General features: G+C 45.0%; 2 protein-coding genes across 2 annotated transcripts in view; both read right to left on the reverse strand.

The window, feature by feature from the left end:
- The window catches only part of NUP133 (nucleoporin 133), a 37,101-nt gene extending 33,524 nt beyond the window's left edge, over positions 1-3,577 (reverse strand). The window contains exons 1-2 of the mRNA XM_037069410.1: positions 3,304-3,577; positions 1,258-1,370 (exon numbers count right to left, since the gene is read on the reverse strand). Coding sequence (XP_036925305.1) covers positions 1,258-1,370; positions 3,304-3,485 — 295 coding nt within the window. The 5' untranslated portion in view covers positions 3,486-3,577. The remainder of the gene's footprint in view (positions 1-1,257; positions 1,371-3,303) is intronic.
- Positions 3,578-13,566: 9,989 nt separating this feature from the next.
- The window catches only part of ABCB10 (ATP binding cassette subfamily B member 10), a 32,601-nt gene continuing 22,692 nt past the window's right edge, over positions 13,567-23,475 (reverse strand). Inside the window, exons 9-13 of the mRNA XM_037069371.1 lie at positions 22,317-22,396; positions 20,774-20,954; positions 17,611-17,654; positions 15,505-15,539; positions 13,567-15,049 (exon numbers count right to left, since the gene is read on the reverse strand). Of these exons, the coding sequence (XP_036925266.1) occupies positions 14,818-15,049; positions 15,505-15,539; positions 17,611-17,654; positions 20,774-20,954; positions 22,317-22,396 (572 nt within the window). The 3' untranslated portion in view covers positions 13,567-14,817. The remainder of the gene's footprint in view (positions 15,050-15,504; positions 15,540-17,610; positions 17,655-20,773; positions 20,955-22,316; positions 22,397-23,475) is intronic.

Raw genomic sequence — 23,475 nt, forward strand, 5'->3', positions numbered from 1 at the left:
GGCGAAGTGTGGCTTTTTGCTGAGGTGGAATATCGAAGTATCTGCTCAGTAATTTTCTTCCTGAAAGCACTGTAGCAGCTGCAAATCCTCCACTGGGGGCGCCCTCGAGGACACTGACTTAACACACAGCAGTGTTCACGTGGGGAAGAGTTCTCCAAGTTTACACACCGCTTCAGCGTACACATCCTCGTTTCTAGGGACTCTCGTACTACTTGTAAATAACAGAGCCTGGTGGCACGAACCAAGACTTTCTTAAAAGCCTTTAACATATGATATATACTGTATTTGGGGGTGGGGGGAGAATATGCATTACACATATTTAAAACAAAACAATGCACGGTTGAGGTCAGCAGAAGTTTAGTTGTCTGAAAACAACTGCACCTGAAAGTCCCAAAGACTTACAGGCAAGATGTGCAAGTTCAAGGGGATGAGAAATATTCCTTCTGATGGAGTAGTTCAAACTTTTCTGTCATTCATAATATGGAATACATTTTCCATCATGATGCACTTACGCACAATTTAAATAAAGCCAAATTTACTCTACATTATATGAGATGAACTCTGATATCTGGCATTCTATTTTATTTCATCCCTTGAAAAATTCTGGTTATAAACTACTAAACTGATGTCAGTCACTACTTACAGTATGAAAAATAACACTGCAGAAAAATCACAAAGGTCTAGGGTTGAATTCTTAGTAAAAATGACTTGGGCAGATCACTGAGGATGCTCTGAACCTTGCTCTTTAGTCACTCGGACCCTCAACCGTAATGCAGCTTTTCTGCGGCTTGTGTCACTGCATCTTCCAAACCTCCACTCCACCTCTCTGCCTGCAGAATCTTCTAACCGCACACCACGTAACATAATGCATTTGTGTATGGAGCCTCTGAATGCCACACAAATTCCAGAAATGGCGCTGAGACCAACTTTACAGCATTATTATCCCAGTAACATGAGGCACTAATTTTAGGTTGTTTGTTTTTTAAGTTAAATTTCACACACTCAACTTTTGAAATTGAACTGAGTTTTGCATATGTGGAACTTACCAACCATTCAAGATTTAATTTGCCTATGCTAAAAGAACTCATGCTGCTTCTCAAATTATACTTCCCAATTAAGAGTAAAAAAACCACATAGGTTACCTCTTTCTTTCCATTGAGGTAAAGATGTGTCTGAGATAGTACAACTTTCAATCTCCATACTAGAATTAGGCTTCATCTGAATTGCTAATAGAGGCAAATGGAAAATGGCACCCACCTTTATTCAATGCTTCCATAATTGTGACCGGAAGAAATAATCCAAGCGTTTTCACATCATAGTTCATAGCTTCAGTTATGGAGTGATGTGGCAACGGGCGTGTAGGTGTTCCTCTGAAGGAGAGACCATAATACTTCACCATAACTTAAATTTTCCATTCTCCTAATTTTTACGTACATGCTTCCACAATAAAGAGCTTTTTTAAAATATGTTAATCATAATATTTTTGAAGTCTTTTTCTTTTTTTTTCAGTGATTTTTTAAAAATATTTTATTTATTTATCTTTAGAGGGGAAGGGAAAGAGAGAGGAAGAGAAACATCAATGTATGGTTGCTTCTTGTGCATGCCCTACTGGGAACTGGCCCCTGCCGGGAACTAGCCTGCAACCCAGGAATGTGCCCTGACTGGGAATCGAACCGCGATCGTCTGGTTCGCAGGCCTGTGCTCAATCCACTGAGCTACACCAGCCAGGGCCTAATAAAGAGCTTTGATAAACAAGAAAATACGAAGTGGAACAATAAACACTCTGGCTAGTGTACTTGGTGTAATTAAATACATTTTTCATTAAAAAAAACCAATTGGATTTAGTAACACTTGGCCTGATACTCTTAAACTCTAGTGTTCACATGCACGTGCCATTCACTCCGACTCTTCATAACTCTGCTTCCTTAGCTGTGAAACAAGAAGGCTGGACTAGATCAGTGATTTTGAAATTGTGGATAATTTTGAAGGGTTCAATCAACATTTCTGAAAACAAAATAGAATATAAAATCAAAGCGTTTTATAAACTTTGGATTCGACCGCACTTACACCCTCGTCACCACTAGAATTACAAGAATCTACCAGATCTATATAATCAACCAAGAGATTAAGTGGGTCATGAGCTTCCACCATTACCCGGCCTTCAATACAGCAGCAGAAATTATATTTTCTTCTCGGCTTCATTTTGACATTCAGAAAAAGCATAAAGCTACCAGTTTACAAGTTACTCTGTTTCATATCATAGGAGGACTACATGAGAGGATGCAAACAGTGAGGGGTCGAGAGCTTTGCTTGCCAAGAGTATTGTAACAGGCCCTTTTAAAATGATCACCAAAAGAAATAAAAACACATTAAATAAAGTACGACTTTTATTCTTTGTCTTTCCTCAAAGGAGAGGAAACACTAACAAGGTCAACACTTTGAAGGGCACTTGTCAAAATGCACAAATGAAGAATACCATGGATTCTTTAAAAATCGTTTCTCCTTTAGAGTACTGCAAAATCTCACCTCAAACTAATACAAAATAATATTGAATGTAAACTATAATTGAAATATAAAATTAGCCAGTATTACCATTTCCTTGTAGGGGAAAATTCATTTTTGACAGAGGAATTCAAAGGAAACTATTCAGAAACATGTTACCCTCTCCCAAAGAGCTACATTAATTTTGAAAGGGGGATTAGTGCGCCAAGTTTTTATTTGGTTACAAAGCTATTCTTATCTTAGTGTAGTATGGAAAGCCTTTTCCTTATCAATGCAGCTACAAATTAACTTCTGTACCTAACTACCCTTTCTAATCCCAATCAGCAGACATTCACGGCAGTCAGTATATGAGGTTTTGAATGAACAATGATTTTCCACGGTTGGAGGTCCTCATTCCCACCATTACTTCCTATCTAGTCGTGGCATTTCGTTATGACCCTTTTGGCCCCAGAGAAGCAAGCTCCGAGCAGATACTATCTATCGCCTTTGCACAGATGGAGGAGGAGTCACCGTAACTTCAACCAGATCGCAGGGGTTGAAGGGGAGGGACGTTACCACTGATTCAAATGCAGTTTGTTCTTCATCTCTACAAAGGTAATTCCATGAAAAGGGCAAAGCGAAGAGCCAATTAATGAATTACAGTGATGCTGAAATAATTCAAAAGGGTAGCGGAAGTCTATTTTTCCAATACTTTGGCAGTCGCCTTCGCCGCCTCCGATTCCGGAGGCTTCTGGAAACACTACCCTACTGGGCCCGCCAAGGCCTGTGAAACGCCAGACCCAACCCAGGACCACCACTCACCGCGAGCTCAGCGAACTACGCCGACCGACCGGAGAGAACAGCACCGGGGAGCCGATAGCAGACCCCAGGGCTAGACCCTTTCTACTCGTCGCCCGCGGCGTGGAGCCCGGCCCGACCCCGCTCATCGGGCCCCTTCGGGTTCCAGGCCCCGGCGTCCGCGGAGAGGAGACGGTCGAGAACATGACGGAAAGGAAAGATTACTGAGAGCGCGTCAGCTCCGATCGTGGGTCTGCACCGCGGATCCCGCGCGGAGCTTGAACACCCCGGGGCGGGCGGGCGCGCCGTAAATACGTCAAGCTCCGCGCCGCGCCGCGCCGCGGGGCGTGGCCGGGGCGGTGGGGCTCAGACGGCAGGCGCTTGATGATGACGTCAAGTCGCAGCCTGGAGCCAGCGGACTCTGTTCGAGTGAGCGTGCTTGTGTAGGCTCCGGTCCGCAGCAGCGAAAGTCCCCAATTTACGGAGAAGCGGAACTGAAAGCCGGATGCTGTTCTCTACCCCAAGCCTGGGGCTGGTCCTCCAACAACGGCACGCAAGCCTCTCTGCGCGCCAGCTTTACTGAGCCTCGGGATATGAAAAGTGTTTGTTCCCTGGTCCAAAATGAGGAGAGAGACACTGTAAATCTGACTCTGGTTTCACGCTCAGTGCTGCCTTTGTTCTTCTCTAGGTTTGTCATGTTTCCCATTCTCTCCGCACAGGTTCATTCATGCTAGTGTCGAGTCCGTATCTCTAATCCAGATCTCCCTCCAAAACCGCGGAGTCCTAACCTCCCTGGTGGGCACTTTCCATCTGAATGTCCTACTGACTCCTGCTACACTTGGCAAAAGCCGAGTTTATGTTTTCCTTTAGAACCCCTATCCTACTACCACCTCTGTCCCTTTTTGGTAAAACCGGTCAGTTGCCCAAAGCAAAAAGGAAGTCTGCCTTAGGGTCATTTCTTAGGCTTGCCTCCGCTGTAACATCTTGGTACTGTGTAATTCAGGTATATCCTGAGTATCTCTAACATCTCACATTTGCATTCCCTCTGCGCTGCGCTGCGCTCACCTTTTCTCACTTTTTTAGTTTTTAGCTTTGGTGGGTTCCCCCCCCCCCCCGCCCCTTGGTCTTCTTACCTCTGTCTAGGCTTAGACTGCTTAGTCCTTAGCCTGACTAGTCTTAGCCTGCTTAGCTGCTCGTCTTAGCCAACATAATGAACTAAGGTAAACTTGAAGCTGCTCTTGGGTTTGCAAATGCTCTGGTGGCTGGCCACTGCTATAGGGGATTTGCTAAGGTCCTTTGCGATTTAACTCTGCTGGCTTTTCTGATCCTACCATCCGCCACCTCCAACGTGCAGTCCACATTGCAAAAAGAAAAAAAAATCATGTCTCCCCACTCAATGCCTTTGCTCATGTTTCTTTTCTCCTCGAATACCCTCCCTCCCCTGTTGCCCTCAACATCAACTCTTCCTTCAAGTGTCTCCCTCACGCATCAGGTCGTACATTGGTGCTCCCCACTCGGTGATGACTTGCGCAGGATTAGGTATCCCTTTATTCTTTTAAAATATTTTATTTATTTATCTTTTTAGAGGGGAAGGGAAGGAAAGAGGAAAGAAGTATCAATGTATGGTTGCTTCTCATGCATCCCCTGCAGGGAATTGGCCCCTGCCAGAAACTGGCCTGCAACCCAAGCATGTGCCCTGACTGGGAATCGAACCACGATCGTCTGGTTCACAGGCCTGCGCTCAATCCACTGAGCTACACCAGCCAGGGCCTAGGTATCCCTTTATTCTTTGCCCCCAGGGCTCCGGTTTGTAGGCTGTTTATACATTTTTTACCTTGTATGGACAGTTGTTTACATAAATGTCTCTCATGCAGCTCCTTTAAAATGTCTTAACAGCAGGGACAGTGGCTGTAACTGTGTGCACACCATCACAGGTACATAGTAAATGCAGGGTGGGACAAAGTAGGTTTACAGTTGTGAGTATGTGAAACAGAGTTTGGTTTTGTATTGTTATTATGTTACTTCCTTTACAGAACAACTGCAAACTTACTTTTGCCCCACCCTCTATGTGTTGAACTAAGGGAATGGTTAAGTAAACACTGCGAATCCTCGTGGGAAAAAACAGTGTATGAGTTGCTGACATTTCTCCAGGGAAGCCGTTTTTTGTGTGCATTAACAGAAGGTTATACAGGCAAGCTGCTTTGCTCCTTCCCCCACCTGGGTTTATAGCCCAACTTTGAAGTTTGTTTCCCAGTCGTCTGGTTCTTAGAACCCTGGGCATATCTTCCTTGTTTCATTTTTACTTGGGAGGGGCAGTGAGATGGAGAGTAGTCATGTCTGAGAGGGTATTGCTGGGATAAATGTGTTCTTGGGCTTTGTTGGACTGGTTAGTGGCTTGCCCACCACTTCTAAAAGATGCTGTCTGCCAGCACCCAAGAGCAGGAACTTCCCTGGCGTCCGGGTGTACAACTATTGAAGGATGGTGAGTGAACAGCAGTGTCATTCATTCGTTGTGAACTTACTGAGTACCCACCATGTGCCAGGCTATGTGATAAATGTTCAAGTTTGTAACTGGAAAGAAAACAGACATGGGCCCTAGACCATTGAGAAAGACAGATACTGAACAAATGAACACAAATTAAGTATAACCTGCAAACTGAGATGTGCACTATGAAGGAAAAGAGCAGTGAGTACGACAGAGAATTAACTGGAGGTACTGAATCTTGGAGGCAGATCTGTGAAGGCCTCTAGGAGAAAAGGCTGGGTAAGCTGAGACTTCAAGCATGAGTTAGGCAGTCAAAGAATAGGGGGGAAGAGTGTTTTAAGCAGAGCCTCCTCAGGCAAAGGCCCTGGAGCAGCAGAGAGCTTGATGTGTTCCAGGGCCTTTAAACAACCAACCAACCTCAAATGACCAGAAGGAGAGGAGATTGGAGAGATGAGGAGGGGCCAGGAAGGGCCTTGTCCACTCCATCAGACAAAATCCTAGAGGAAACAGCACCCTCAAGCTGGGTAGTTAAGGAAGTTTAGTTAAGAAATATTAGGGACAGTGTAGAGCCCTGAGGCTCCTAACAACAGATGGACCAAGAAAGGAAGGGGTCAGTAGACGCTGAGAAACAGGGCCACCTACCAGAGCTGCGGCCTTGCATCTAGATGAGAGAAGAGGATGCTGGCACAGCCCATGGAAGTCAGGCCCCTGGGGGTGCAGGTGGAACAGAAGGTATTCAGGACATGTGCCAACGAACAGCACAAGTACTTCTTTATGACTCCTCGGTAGTCTACTTTTCTAGTGGCTGCCATTTCCTTATTATTAGTGTTACTTTGACCTTATATCTGTTGCAGTTGCTTACACTAGAAATCTAGGAGAAAGGCTAGGATGGGGCAGTCCCACACTTAAGCATCGCCTGCAGGGCTCAAGCTGGACTGCTGTCCTCAGAGTGTCGGACTAGGGAGGCCTGGGTCTGAGGCTGGAGAACTTGCATTTCTATCCAGTGCCCAGGTGTTGCGGGGCAGCCATCCCGGGACCGCCTTGTGATAATCACAGGTGTAGTAGCTGAGTGTATAGACTCGGGCATTTGATGGGACTTGCTTCAAATCCCTCCTCTGCTGTCTGCCGTCTCGGTCACCTTTTCAAGCCTCTGTACGGCACCAGCAGCACCCACCGATGAGAAACAGATAATGGATTACAGATGTGACTCCATCTGTGGATGCTCTGAGACGCAGGCAGGCAAACAGGCAGAAGAAAAGAAGTTCCCAGGAAAATAATACGCTTTAAAGTGTGAGGACGCAGGCTACCCCAACAGAAAAACGGAAACGTGTGGAGGGCATGATGGCCCGGGGTCAAAGACCAGAAACAACCAAAGCACGTGCCAAGACCTTCGATTCCCAGTAATTCCAGAAATGCCCACTAAACCAGCCATTGGCACGGCTCGCCCATTGAACTAGCAGGAGTGTTTGAAGAAATGAAAATAGCTTGTGCTGAAAGGCCGTGGGGAGACAGATGTCATCTTACTTCTGTCAGGATCAGAAATTCATATCGTCTTTCAGGAGGACAATCAACACACTTTATAATTTGTACATGCTCTTCAAACATGGCAATTTCACTTTGAGAAGTTTATCTGAAAGAAATCATAACAGATATATTGATAGTATTGTTTATAATAGCAAAGAATATAGAAACTAAGATAAATGGCCAACAATATTCACATGATAGAGTACAGTATGGTTAAAAAGAATACATGTAAAGGTGTGTAGTGAATATGTAAAGATGTAGGAAAATATTCTGAGAAAAGTGGGTTGGTTAAAAAATGGCATGCCTCATAAATGCCCATTTTTGTTTTATAATTTTAAAATAAAGCTATCTCACAAGTATAGACGTGTGCACTTGTGGGGTCTCAAGTTGCAGATGAGCCTCTGCTCGGAATACCCTGCCAAACATGGCCCTTTCAGTTAAGGCCAGACTCTGATTTATATGGGAGTAATCCTTGCAATCAACCAGAAAATAGCCAAAATTGCTTCCTGTTACTAAAATGGAAAGGCAGAGGGACAATGAAATACCCATTATGGCCCTGGCTGGTGTGGCTCAGTGGGTTGGGTATCGTCCTGCAAAGCGAAAGGTCGCAGGTTTGATTCCTGGTCAGGGTACATGCAGCTGATGGATGTTTCTCTCCCACTTTTGTGCTCTCCCTTCCAAAAAAAAATTTTTTTTTTAAAAGAATTCACTATGGAAATTATCCATGACCAGTCACTTTCAAGGCCTTTATCTAATTCTCATCCAAATGGCAATGGAACTTTTTCAGAGAATTCTAATTCCCGTGTCACGTAAACGCCCTCCAAGCAGTGAAGAACACGCATTGTTTTCGCCAGTTCTGGAGTCAGCAAGCACTTTCCATCAAGGGCCAGAGAGTAAGCATCTCTGGCTTGCAGGCTGTACCGCCCTGTTGCAACTACTCATGAACGAGTGTGTCTCTGTACCAATGAAACTCTATTTATGGACGTTGACACTTGAATTTCATGTGTCAGGAAATAGTTTTTAAAAGTTACTTAAAACTATAAAAACCACCCTTAGCTTGCAGGCCAGACAAATCAGGCTGTTTGCTGACCCGGCACTCGCTTCGTGAGGGAGACACACCGGCACCTGGCACAGGACCTAACGAAATAGAAGACATGCAGTAAATGTTTGTTTATTTATGTTTAGTCTATTGCTTTTGAGAGAGATCAAGTTGTCCCACTCACTGACGCACTCACTGGCTGATTCTTGTACAGCCAGGGCCAGTAGCTGTTAACTTAGTGGGCTGAGTGAGTAGAGCTAACCTGGAAAACACCATGATGCTTCAGATACAACAAAACATGTAAAAAAACCCCTATAGGAACATTGACAATGGAGTTTCACATACTCATTTAATTAATCTACTTCATATTGTGTAACATTTACATTTGTTTTTATTCACTTTCTAGCAACTTTGCCATGTTTATGGAATAAAATGGGCTTCCCAAAATGGAGCTCTACTTTATAAAAGTGCATCTTAAGGGTGTGGCCTGTAATGGTTTAACTTGTGGTTTTTTCTAGAGAACCAGTCAGGTCCAAGGTCACAAACCTTGCACATAAAGGTAAGCCTGAGAGAGAGGTCAACAAAATGCTAATAAGCTTATGATGTGAAATTTTATCTTCACATATAGGGTTTCAGATGATTTAAGTTTTCTTCTTTTTTGCTTATTTCCTAAATGGCTTATGGGAACATGTGTATGCTTCAATGGCCTTCCATACCCTCTCTCTAAAAATAAAGGAAGAAAATAATAAAAATTAGAGCAGAGTTAAGTGAAATAGAGAACAAAAAGACAATAGAGAAATTAATGCAACAAAGAGCTGGTTCTTTGAAAAGAATAATAAAATTGACCAACCTTGGCTAGACTCACTCAAGAAAAAGAAAAAATTCAAACAAAATCAGAAACGACAGAGAAGTTACACTGGACAATACAGGAAAACAAAGGACTATACAAGAATACTATAAAAGGCTACACGTCTTCAAGTTCGATAACCTCGCAGAAATGGACAGTTATTAGAAGTATATAACCTTCCTAGATTGAACCATGAAGAACTGGAAAATCTAAATAGATGGGTCAACAGCAAGGAAATGGAAACAGCCATCAAACAAGTAAAAATCCAGGAAGAGATGGTTTCACTAGTGAATTCTACGAAACATTCCAAGAAAATCTGATGCCCATCCTTCTCAAACTCTTCCAAAAAATTGAAGAAGAGGCCATACCTCCTAACTCACTTTATGAGGCCAACACAACCCTGGTGCTATCACCTGGCAAAGACAACACACAAACAAAGTTACAGACCAGTATCTCTGATGAATGCAGATGCAAAACCCTACACAAAACACTAGCATATCGAATATAATACATTAAAAAAATCAAATGGGGTTCATTGCACGTGCATAAGAATGGTTCAATATATGCAAATTGATCAATATGATATACCCCATTAATAAAGAAAAAAATCATACGATCACATTAATAAATGCAGAAAAAGCATTTGACAAGATCAACATCCACTCATGATTAAAACAATAAATGGATATAGAAGGAAAGACGTTCCACACGATAAAGGTCCCATAGGACAAACCCTCAGTCAGTGTCATACTCAATGGTGAAAAACAAAGCTTTTCCTCCAAGATCGGGAACAAGATAAGGGTGCCCATTCTCACCACTAATTATTCAACATAGTGCTGAAGTCCTAGCCAGAGAAGTCAGGCAAGAGAAAGGCACCCTCACTGGGAATGAAGAGGTAAATTTGTCACTCTTTGCTCTAAATGACATGATTTTTATAGTCTACAAATACTGAATTCTTAAAAATTGTTTTCAATGACACTTTACATCCAATATTTTGTATTAGTTTCAGATGTATGACATAATTCTTTACAAAGAAAACTAAAGACTCCACCAAAAATCTATTGAAATAATAAGCAAATGCAGCAAAGTTGCAGGATAAGAAATCAATGTACTGTTGCTTTCCTGTATACTAACAGCAAAATATTAGGGAAAAAATGAAATAATTCCATTTGCAATTGCAACAAAAATAACAGAATATCTGGGAATAAACTTAACAAAAATGTGGAGGACCTGTACACTGGATACTATAAGACATTGTTGAAAGAAGTGCAGAAAACACAAAGAAATGGAAAGATTCTGTGTTCATGGATTGTAAGATTGAATATAGTTAAAATGGCCACATTACCTAAAGCAATGTACAAATTTGATGCAATCTCCATAAAAAATCCCAGGGGCATTTTTCAAAGAAACAGAACAAGAAAATCACCAAATTTGTATGGAACCATAAAAGATCCCCATCAGCCAAAGCAATCCTGAGAAAAACAAAGGAAGCCAGAGTATCACACTTCCTGACTTCAAACTGACTACAAAGCTACAATAATTAAAAAAAACAAAACAGTACAGTATTGGCAGAAAGACAGACACACAGTCCAATAGAACAGAATTGAGAGCCTGGAAATAAACTTGCATGTATATATGGGCAACTAATCTTTGACAAAGGAGCCAAAAATAGACCATGGAGAATAGAAAGTGTCTTTAATAAATGGTGCTAGTAAAACCAGAAAGCTACATGCAAAGGATGAAAACTAGACTGCTAACTGATATCATAAACAAAAATTAACTCAGAATAGATTAAAGCGGTAAATACAAGACCTGGAACAATGAGAGTACACAGAAGAAGACACAGGTTCTAAAATTATGAACCTTGGAGGACTTCTGCCAAGATGGAGGCGTAGGTGGAAACACTGTGCCTTCTCCCACAACCAAGTTTGAATACAACAAAGGTTTAGTAAACAAAGATGCAGCCAAAGAACAGAAAATTGAACTATACGGAAGTCCAACAACGAACCGTTCAACCAGACTGGTAAGAGGGGCAGAGCCAGCAGCGGAGCAGGGTTGGGCAGGAAAGATCCCCCAACCCCAGGCGTGCAGGCAGCCGGGGTAGCAGCACAAACCCAGTGAGGGTGCTGGGTGGCGGGCTGGCTGTAGTCACACATTCGTGCCCAGATAAACCAGCAAAGGAGTGAGCAGTGAGACAGACCTCGCAGGCCCCAGCAGGTGAACCCAGTGAGTGCTCAAGGCGGCAGGCTGACCAAGGCTGCACATTCACGTGCAGTGGGACGGACCGTGGCAGGAAGCAGAAGAGGGGACTGCCATTGCTTCCCTTTGACCCTGCCCCCACATACAGTGTCACAACCCAGCGACTGAGGGGCCCGGTCCTGGTGAACACCTAGGGCTCCGCTCCTCATACATAACAAGCATGAACAGTCCAAAATATGGTCAAGAAGAACTCAAAGCCCCAGAGCCGATAACTCTAAGTGAAAAAAAAAAAAAAGCAAACCTCTCAGATGCACAGTTCAAAATACTGGTGATCAGGATGCTCACAGAACTGGTTGATTTTAGTCACAAATTAGAGAAACATATGAAGGCTAAACTGATTGAAATGAAGGGAAAGGCACAGGAAACCAATAGTGATGGAAAGGAAACTGGGATTCAAATCAATGGAGTGGACCAGAAGGAAGAAAGAAACAACCAAACAGAAAAGAATGAAGAAACAAGAATTCAAAAAAATGAAGAGAGGGTTAGGAACCTCCAGGACATCTTTAAATGCTCGAACATCTGAATTATAGGGGTACCAGGAGAAAAGAAACTGCCACAAGTGGAACACTTATTTGAACAAATAATAAAGGAGAACTTCCCCAGTCTGGCAAAGGAAATAGACTTCCAGGAAGTCCAGGAAGCTCGGAGAGTCCCAAAGAAGGTGGACCCAAGAAGGAACACACCAAGGCACATCATAATTACATTAGCCAAGACGAAAATGAAGGAGAGAATCCTAGAAGCAGCAAGACGTAAGGGGACACTTACCTACAAAGGAGTTCCCATCAGACTGTCAGCGGATTTCTCAAAAGAGACCTTACAGGCAAGAAGGGGCTGGAAAGAAGTATTCCAAGTCATGAAATCCAAAGACCTACATCCAAGATTGCTTTATCCACCAAAGCTTTCATTTAGAATGGAAGGGCAGATAAAGTGCTTCTCAGATAAGATCAAATTCAAGGAGTTCATCATCACCAAGCCCTTATTCTATGAAATGTTAAAGGGACTTATATAAGAAAAAGAAGATGAAAAATATGAACAGTGAAAGGACAGCAAACTCACAGTTATTAACAACGACACCTAAAACAAAAGCAAACTAAGAGGACAGCTAGATCAGGAGTGGAACCATAGAAATGAAGAACACATGGAAGGTTAGCAACAGGAGAGTGGGAGGAGGAGAAGGTACAGAAAATAGCATAGACAGTAGGTAGAAAATAGATAGGGGGGCAAGAATAGTAGGGGAAATATAGAATCTAAAGAACCTGAGACGTGGTCATAAACTAAAGGGGGGAATGGTGAGGGAGGGGGTGTGCAGGGTGGAGGGGAATGAAGGGGGGAATAGAACAACTGTAATGGTACAATCAATAAAATATATTTAAAAAATAAAAAATAAACTTATGAACCTTGGTCTTGGAGAAGATTTTATGAACTTGAAATCAAAGGCAAGGGAAATAAAAGGAAAAATAAATTAACAGGACTACATCAAACTAAAAAGCTTCTACACAGCAAAAGAAACCATCAACCAAAGAAAAATTCAACAAATGGAATAGAAGATATTTGCAAATAATACCTCCAATAACAGGCCAATATCCAAAACATATAAAGAACTCATACAATTTTAACAAAAACAAAAATGGGCAGAGGACCTGAATGGTTTCCACAAGAATGCATACAAATAGCCAAAAGATATATAAAAAAAGATGCTCAATTTCACTATAAGGGAAACAAAATTAAAACCACAATGAGACACCACCTCACACCTGTTAGAATGGCTTTTATCAGTAAGACGAGAAATAACAAGTGTTGGAGAGGGTGGGGAGAGAAATGAACTCTCATGCGCTGTTGGTGGGAACGTAAACAAGTACAGACACTTTACACGCACAAAAAATGAACATACAAACTCATAGACACAGGCCACGGAGGGCGGTTACTAGGAGCCAAGGGGGGTGAGGGGAAGGTGAAGGGCGTCAGTCAATCTATGGTGACAGAGGGAGACGAGCTTTGGATGGGGAACACACACTGCAATGCACAGACGAGGCGTTACAGGATAGAACCCTTCACACCCACACAGTGCTGCGGATCAGGGCCACCCCAGTCAACTTAATAAAAGGCAGCACAAACAAGAAGGAGGTGACACAGTTAAAGTTCACTATAAATTTTAATCCACAATATAAATGTTACTTAAAGACACACTGAACATCTCGTATTAGACAATAAAATATAATCAGATTCAATTTTGTAAATACGTCTATGGCACATAGAGATTCCCTTCAGATCCAACTTTCTGTTTGCTCTCTGTGAAGCTCACCAGAACAGCGAACTGCTTAGGGACTACAAGTAAACTTTGTTAGGGTGATTGTCACAGAGGTACTGGTTACTCACTCAAAAAACACAGCTCCTGTATTCATTGTATTCACCAGTAAATTCCCTTAGGTAGCATGAAATACATTACTCGGTGCTTATCATGAAGTAGTGGTTTCTTCTTCCAGTGTAACCAGGGAACTAATGATTACTTAGATCAGGAGCAAACTCCCATTTTAGATGAGATCAGGCGTGTTCCCGGCCACAGAGAGAAAACTCCCATTTGAATCACATCGACACAGTCAGTTCTTACGCCTGGCGCTGTTGGGGCGGAAAGGGCACTTCCTCTTGAGGCAACAGCAGATCCGCGGCCCCGAAGAGAGGTTTGCCCAACTAACGGTCGGCAGCCTTGTTCTAGGAGTTTGAGGCATTTAGACTCGTGCCAAAAATATTAAAAATCACCCACATCCAAACACAGTCTCACCCCAGAGGAACACGTACTCCTAAACTCCACACCTCTGCAGACATGGGACATGGAAAATACCAACGCTCCCTTTCGGTGCATATAACGCTCAGGTGTGCTTCATGGGAGTATGAGGAGAAAAGAAACGATGCAATTTTCACCCTCGATGACACTGCCTAGTGACATACGACCCGAAGTTGGTAGAATACTACCAAGAGAATTACACAGTGATTGGCATACTGGCCTAAAATAATTTGGCTTTTTCTTTATAATTCCCTTTTAAAAGCTGTCATTCGACAATAACCTCAGTCTATAACAGCAGGTAAAAAAAAATGAGGTGCCATGCTATATGAAAATATTCCAAGATAAAAGAAAGTACAAAACTTGAAAATAACTTCAGTGCTATAGACACTTAGAAAGTTATAATTATTAAAACTCTGAGTAAAAAGGTCTTGAGAACAGGTACATTTCAAAATCATAGTTTATATACTTGGGAAAAATAGGTATATTTCAAATAACTTGAAGTATGATTTACAGATTCCACACCACCTCTTAAGTTTTTTTTTTCCCTGCAATGCTGTTTTACTTTAAAATTTTTCACATTCAATTTACCAGCAAGTGCTTCTTTATGCTGAAATGCGACTTTGTTTGTTCATTAGTTTTCTATATAACCCATCTGGTTTTGCAAGCAGTTCTTTATGTTTCCCACATTCAATAATTTTCCCTTGGTCGAGAACAGCCACCATGTTAGCGTTCTTGATGGTAGACAGACGATGGGCGATAATTAACACGGTTCTTCCTTCCATTAGTCGATCTAGGGCTTCCTGCACAAGGTACTCGTTCTCAGCATCCAATGCGCTTAAACAGGAAAACAGGTGAGAAAGTCAGGATGTCAGAGCCACGCATACTGTGTCCCCATGCATTTCCTGCTACACACACAGTGAATTTTCACTGTGATCAAGTGTAACTTCTCGGGTCTCCTGCCTATAGTTCATATTATAAAGATGCTATTAGCAAGGGGCCGGGACTCCAGACTCCCACAGAAGTACTGTCACGTAAGGAGAAAAAAAGTCTGCGCAGTAGCTGATCAGAGTGGTTAGGGATTCGGCACAAACATGTCTGAATTGGGACCAGGGCACTCAGCTCAGGGCTCAGCCTCCCAACTGTCACTATTAATTCAGACTCAGTCCCTTTGAGATGTAGAATGAAAAGGACATTTTTGGCTGTAACACTGGGAAGTACAGAAAAATAGTTCATTGGTAAAGGAAAAATTTTGTTTAATGCAATTTCACATAGGATTAAGATATCCTCACCTGGTTGCTTCGTCTAGAAGAAGAATTTTGGGATTCTGAAGAAGGAAAAACATTAAAAAGAAAACATGATTTTGTTAGAAAAACACAAACTCTCAGTAATTAAAATAAAGTACTGTACATGATACAATGCTAATGAACCTTGAAACCATTCTGTTAAACAAATCGGCCAGACCCAAAATGCTACATACTGTATGACTGCATAGGGGGTGTCCAGGGCAGGCACGTCGACAGAGACACAAAGTCGAATGGGGGTCACCCGGGGCCGGGGTCAATGGGGGAATACGGGAGGGTGGGTGTGTGACTGCTACGGGGCGTGGCGTCTCTTCAAGGGGGGGGTGAAAATGTTCTCAACTTGATTATGGTGATGGATACACTAAAACCCATTGAATTGGACCCTTTTAGTGGGTGCATTGTATAGTTTGTGAGTTGTAGCACAATAAACTATATCCGCCTATGTATCTTCTTGGGGGACTTCTTTCAGTCCCAATGCATGGGGACTTCCACAGTTTCTTTTCTTTTACAAGAAAAGAAAGCTGTAAGTGTCTGAGGTAAGCAAGTAAGTGGCAGAATTAGCGAGGACTTGAAACCACCGCCACAGTAACCAGTGGCCTGGGTCTTGGTGCCCATGCTGTTCTGTCCTGCCGGCCACCCACCAGCGTGAGGTGCGGCTCACCGGTGAGTAAGATGGACTCTCGACTCTCAAGGTCCTGCTTATAATTTAGTTAGGAGTATTGCATAAAACAAAACAAACCAAAAAGGGTAAGCTGATGTATATAATACGTTAAATTCTAGTTTGGCCTAGGAGTTTATCACAAGAAGTGGAAACGTGTCCACATAAAACCTTCTACATCATCCATCCACAACAGCATCATTCATTCACAGTGGCCCTAAACCGGAAGCAGCCCACATGCTCACCAGCTGCAGAACGGCTAAACCAACCTCGGGGGAGCCACACGGAGGACTGCTCCTCGGCAGTGGGGAGGGATGAAGCTCAACGCCACGGTGCTGGTGACGGAGGCGAGATGCAGCAGACCACACCCCGTCTGCGTGCACTTGTTTGAAATGTGGGAGAGGTGGGTCCAGACAGAGAGCGGGTCAGCGGTGGCCTGGGGCCGGGGCTGGCGATGGGGAAAGGCCATGAGTGGGTCCCGGGGTCCCTTTTAGGGCAATAGAAATAGAAATGGGGAGAGGAAATTCCTTCTTCTCTTTTCAGAGGAGGAGGTGGAGAAGAATGTTCTTTTCTGGTTTTCATTGTGTGATGGTTGAATAACTGTAAATTTACTAAAACCCACTGAAAGTACATTTAAAACTAGTGAGCTTTACAGCATGCAAGTTAGGCTTTGATAAAGCCTTATTTCAAAAAAAGATTTTATTTATTTATTTATTTGTTTGTTTGTTTATTTTTCAAGAGAGGGAAAGGGAGAGGAACATGGACCTGTGAGAGATACATAGATCAGTTGTCCCTTGCACACCCCCAACTGGGGACCTGGCCCGTAACCCAGGCATGTGCCCTGACTGGGAATCTAACCAGTGACCTTCCAGTTAAGTTTGCAGGATGGTGCTCAGTCCACTGAGCCACACCAGCCAGGGCTTTTCTTTCTTTTAAAAAACCGTCTATAACTCAGGAGAGCAGTTAAGTAACAAAGGGGAAGACTATCATTTCCTAAAAATATAACGCCTGACTTTCAGCTAAAGTGGCCTTCCCTCTCCTCTTAGAAGTCTTGCACACGTATTTGAAGTCTGCATCGTGCGGTTGAGCGGTGGACAATGGAGGACACGAGTGCGCGCACTTGCACTGTTTTGCCGCTGTGGCGCAATCGCTGGCTCCCTAGTTGGACCGCACGCTTCTTGGTGGAAGGCGTGTGTGTGCAGCTTCTCCCCCTCTGTCAACACCAGCAGAGAGCCGGCCTCCAAGTGCCCGAGGAATGCACGTCACATTTGGACAACACGCACTCAGTGGAGGTTCCCACTCCTCTTTCACCAGAACTGTCAACCACACGTCTCCCCCCCCCCCCAAAAAAAAGAAGAAAAAGAGTACTTTACAAATTACAAGGTCTCTAACTAAAAACCATAACAAAAACCCCAGCCAGGTGGCTCCAGGCTTACCTTCAGCAGAGCACGGGCGATTGCAATCCGCTGTTTCTGCCCACCTGACAAAGACAGTATTTTTTTTTAAAGAAATTGAAAGCCTTCACAAAAACTCTTGGTCCTAGGCATTTCTAATAAGCCATGTGGCAACTTGAAGGTCATTGCTTCCAGTTAGTCATTGCTAAGATCGATGGCTGAACAGAAACCTGTTTTTAAATACGCTATCTCCTCATTAACCTCAAAATTGCTGACATCAATTATTGTCATAGCTAACATTAGTTAAGGTGTTGCTATGTACCAGGCATTTTCTTAATGCATTACACATATTATCTTACTTAGCTATCAAAAAATCCCACGAAGTAGGTCCTATTACTCTTCCCTTTCACGCCCGATGAAAAACAGAGGCACAAGATAACCTGTCCGAGGTCCCGCAGTTGGTATCGGCGGAGCTGAGGTCTGAACCTGCACAGAGTGCAGGGCTATGCTTTTAACCACTACACACCTGCCTCCCTAATAGAACACTCAACATCGCAAGGAAAACGGAAACTCAGGCTACCCAGAGGCCTCCGAACCGCAGGCGCGACAGGCGGGAGCACAGGGCGCCCGTGATGCTGGGATGCGTCACTCCACTGCCTGCCTGGCAGCACGCTCCCGAGACCTTCTGTTGCCAGGCTGTTCTCTCCTCTTCCCGGCCCAGGGAAGCACTGGTACACATGTGCTGGTTTGCGTGTGAGTACGAAACTGAAGGGTACACGCAGCGTAAGCCACGCTAAGCCTCCCCTCCTTTAAAACTCACATTCTACTGAAAGCAAGGGAACCAAATTGGGGGTGGAAATGGGGAAAATGTAGACAGGAGGAGGAAGTGAGTAGAAAGTCTGCGATGACTCCCCTTCCTCCTCTTTGAGTCACGTCACCCTTTCTCCTTCCCCAGGGCACACTACGCCTCAGTGACAACCAGGAAGGTCTCAGAGAGCAATGATCAGGACTCACTCCTCCCAATCTGTTTCATTACANCTACTGAAAGCAAGGGAACCAAATTGGGGGTGGAAATGGGGAAAATGTAGACAGGAGGAGGAAGTGAGTAGAAAGTCTGCGATGACTCCCCTTCCTCCTCTTTGAGTCACGTCACCCTTTCTCCTTCCCCAGGGCACACTACGCCTCAGTGACAACCAGGAAGGTCTCAGAGAGCAATGATCAGGACTCACTCCTCCCTCACTCCTCCTCTTACTTCAAGTAAGAATCTGTTTCATTACAGAAAACTCAGTCTCATTTTTGGTGATGAAAACAATCCTTCTTGGTTGATGTTATTGGGCAAAAATACTAATAGGAATTGCTGGACATCACAGCATTTCTTCTAAAAATCACCATTTACAGCTGCAACGTGTGGTGCTGCTCAACGCTGACCTCAACCAGGGCGCTTGGCGCCCGCCTTGTGGGAGCAGGGAAGCCCTCGCCTCCCACCCTCTCCGACGGGGGAGGGTGTCTCAGTGCTCAGGGCAGGTCAGTCGGGCTGCCAGGGGAGGGCTTCGGTGCTCAGAGAAACCCTACTGCCAGTTAGTGCGCCGGGAATCTATGGCCAAGTGTCCTTTCTTTGTCTCAGAGAGCCAGCAAGGATTGGAACCTGCGGTTATGTCACTCTGAGATGGGGCTTGGGAATCCGGGCCGAGGGAAGGACATGCGGAATCTGCTCTGAGGGGGAGGGTAACCTGGCACAGAAGGGAGTCGGGGTCACTCCCAGCCAACCACACTCCTCGATGCTCAGTGATGTCACTGCGCGTGGCCAAGCTGGTTTTCTTCTGGGGACACGTTTCAGAGACACAGTCACAGTTCAGGTCACACCGCAATGTGTAACTCTTCTGGAACTTTCCTAGTCTAAAAACACGTTTTTCATCTACTGCCTACAGATTTTTTTTTAAGTTATATTTTGAAGTTATGTTTTTTTAAAAAGATTTTTATTTATTTATTTTTAGAGAGAGGGGAAGGGAGGGAGAAAGGAATGAAACATCAATGTGTGGTTGCCTCTCATGTGGCCCCCACTGGGGAGCTGACCCACAACCCAGGCATGTGCCCTGACCGGGAATTGAACCAGCGATGCTTTGGTTTGCAGGCCTGCGCTTAATCCACTGAGCTACACCAGCCAGGGCTATCGCCTACAGTTTTAAAAAGCCACCCACAACGAACTTAAAACATTTTGTGCTAAATTTTTTGTGTTCAGCACTTCAAGTAAGAAGTGTAGTGTTGAAAAGGTCCATTGCCCCCACCCCTCTGGCAGCCTGGCTCTGACGTGGAGGCCCCATCCCTGCTGAGACCACCCCATACCCTGCCGGTGGAGAGCTCGCTGCAGTGAAAGGGACCACACGGCAATATTTGCGATGAAAACAAAACCTGCATTTAGCCAGTTAAAAATGTATTTCCCTCTCAGCCATACTCGTCGGCCCACTTCTAGACTCTAAAGCAACAGAAAATAAGTTTTCTTTGTCCCTCCGCCTGGCACCCATCATGTAACATACCATGTCAGACGTGCTGGACCCACTGGGAAGTGCGGTTGCGCCTCGCACCGGGCGCCCTCCACTCGCCTGGCACAGGGCCTGCAAACTGTACACTGGGCGCCAGATCTGAGCCAGGACCTGCTCCTGCACGGCCCTCGAGCTAAGCGTGGCTTGTACATTTCACTTGGTTGTTTAAAAAACCAACAAAGGGGAATACTATGTTCAGAGACCACATGGGGCCCATAAAACCTAAAATATTTACTCTCTGGCCCTTTCTTGAAAAAGTCTGTCGACCCCTGGCCTAACATGGACAGTGAAAACTGAGGAGTAAAGAACTCTTTCAAGTTCAATTCTGTTGCTGATTCAGTCTCTGCCACTCTGAACAGATGACCCTGCCACCCTGTACCCATCTGGAGTAGCAAAACGCATCTTTTCTCAGATGAGAACAAAAGTTGCTGTGGCCGAGCACTGCTCAGTGGGACATCCGGTGGGAATTTGGGAGCATCTCTGGGGTAGGAACCAAAGGGAACTGAGGGGCTGTCCATGGGCAAAGGAGGTTTTTCGAAAGTGGGAAGTCCAATTTCATAACCTCGAAGGACAAAACTGTAACTGAAAAGTAACACTGCAACGAGAATGTTCGGAGATGTCTGAGGAGCAGAGAGGTCTGGCTACGACACAGGCGCCACAGGTACCTGAGAGCAGGACCCCCTTCTCTCCGACCACAGTGCTGAACCCTTGAGGGAAGCTGCGGATGAACGCGGCTGCGTTGGCCACCTCGGCCACTTCCTCCACCTGTGCGGCTGTCACTGCGGAGGGGTCGTCTGCGCCATAGGCAATGTTCTCAGCAATTGAGCAAGAAAACAAAATTGGTTCCTACAAATTGGAAATAAAGCGTTTATTGCAAACTTCAAAACAAACATCTCACGTGTCTAGCAAACACAGTGGAGCTCAGAATTATAGCTAAGAAACTATTAAATTGATCCAAAGAATGCATGCCAGTTTCTTTTTTTTTTTAATTTTATTTTTAGACAGAGGGGAAGGGAGGGAAGAAGAGAGAAAAACATCAATGTGTGGTTACCTCTAATGTCCCCCCCACTGGGGACCAGGCATGTGTCCTGACCAGGAATCGAACCAGCAACCCTTTGATTTGCAGGCCGGCACTCAATCCTCTGAGCCATACCAGCCAGGGCCATGCCAGTTTCTATGCTCTACTTCCTCACTCTTCATAAATTCACCCCACAGATTTATCAAAAATCCATGTATTACTATAAACAGGACTGATTTTGTCATCTGCGGTTCCCATCACACTCCAGGGAATGAGGTCTCATAGCAGATGCCTGCACAGTGCCTGGCACACAGTAGGCACTTCGTAAATGCAAGTTCCTTTTCCTTGGGAACTGTGAGGCACTGGAAGACCACAAGCCCACCTGCATTTCCCAGTGGCCTGCCTCCCACGGAGGACATTACTTTTTGGAATATGCACACACCAGATGCGAACAGGACATTTTGACAGAGCTCTGTGGAATGATCCAAAAAGCAAATAAACTTCCAGCTTCTTTTCTCCAGCCCGTAAATGATACATGCCGCTAGAATCCTTTCACTACTGAGCAAACCCCGTACTGCCCCTGCCCCGGTGGAAGGGGCTAAGGGTCAGGTCAGGGGGAGCGCATCAGAAGCAGAGGCTCAGGTTGGTCTGCTGTGATGGAAATACAAGCAGCTGAGTCAAATTTCCCGGCACTGAGGGGTCTCGTAAAAATAGCCTCGGTAAAGTCACCACATCACAGCTACAGGCTGCCTTGAAAACTGTAGCCTCTTGCAAGGGGACTCTCGCTCTTTCCTTCCAGAGCCTAGCCTTGTTTTTTGCTAAAACCCTTTATGCTCAACAGTAGACTGTGGTGGTGGTGGGGTGGTGGGGGGCAAAAAATGGGAACCGGGGAAGAGCCAGTGAAAGCTAAGAAGTTAGCTTTTCTCCCTTCTTCTGGACTGTCTGCACTACAAATTCACGCCCGTGCCACCGTCTGACAAAAAGTCAGCGCATCTCCTGGACAAGTGTTTCAGGTCTCGAGGAAGCAGCGGTATTTCCAGACCTAGACAATCTGCCACATGAGACTGGTTTCATGCGTCTGGAAACCTTCCACTCTTTCTCTCTTGAGAGATTCTAGGCCGAGCCAGACAAATGACCAAAGAAGCAGTTTTAAAACAAAGCACAATGAAAACAAACCCCGCTCCTCTTACCTGACTCACAGCCCCAATCCTGGATCGCAACCAGACCGGGTTTAGCTGGCGGATGTCGTGACCGTCGAGACTGACCGTTCCTTGTGGAGAGGGAAGGAGAGTCACGGTGTGCCCTGACTAAGGCCCCACGCACAGGGCCAGTGACTAAGGTAAACACAGAAAGCATCTGGTGGGAAAACGCCAGGCTCAGTTTTCAAAACACTGAAAGTATATTTGAAGCCTCCAAACACAGCCTAAACCGACATACATCGTGGACGTGCAGAGCGAACAGGGCTTTCTGGGTGGCCCGTGCCTGCTGGCCCTGCAGTGGGAGCTGGTGGCCCGGCGGGCTCATCCGTCCGCTCACCTTCCTGCAGGGGCTGCAGGGCTTCCTGCAGTGACTCGGGCTCCCCAGGACGAGGCGCCCGTGCAGAGCTTTGACTCGGACGAGATTTAGGAGGGAGAGGTGCCAGGCGTGAGGTGTCCACTTGCACAAACACTAGCAGAGGTGGCAGAGCTTTACAGCTGGCACCCAGGACCTCGGCTGCCTCATTTCGAAGCTTCCTGGAGAAGGTCACCATCAGCAAGTACCCTGGAGGCCTGGCTCTGTGGCAATGGCGACGCTCTGGGGAGTGGACGGGAAGTTCAGCCCTGCTGGTGGTTTTCCTCTCTCCCTCCTTCAACTACCCCTTCCTGACTAACTCGGCTGGAGGAGGAGACTCTGTCATCTGAAACGAGGAATCTGATGGCGATGGTGGCCGTGTCTGAACAAGGAGACGAAACGCTGGCCTCAGCTAGCAGAACTAATTCTACGCGCGGCCTGGGGACTCGATAATGTTGGGCGACGACAGTGGCTGGCGTGAGAAATGCCGTCGCTTCTCAGTGAGTGGTGGCGGTTGTACAGCCAGCTGTACACGTTCACAAGCTGGCAAAACCTGAGGTCTTTTACTTATTTTTTTTCTAATTTTTATTTTTTAAAAATGTGTACCCTGCATTTTAAAAAAGATTTTATTTATATATTTTTAGAGAGGGGAAGGGAGGGAGAAAGAGAAACATCAACGCGTGGTTGCCTCTCGCGTGGCCCTGGGGACCTGGCCTGCAACCCAGGCATGTGCCCTGACTGGGCATCGAACCTACGACCCTTTGGTTCACAGCCTGTGCTCCATCCACTGAGCTACGC

The sequence above is a fragment of the Sturnira hondurensis genome, unplaced genomic scaffold (genome assembly GCF_014824575.4).
Source record: "Sturnira hondurensis isolate 20B ecotype Veracruz unplaced genomic scaffold, ASM1482457v3 Scaffold0018525, whole genome shotgun sequence".
Classification (NCBI taxonomy): domain Eukaryota; kingdom Metazoa; phylum Chordata; class Mammalia; order Chiroptera; family Phyllostomidae; genus Sturnira; species Sturnira hondurensis.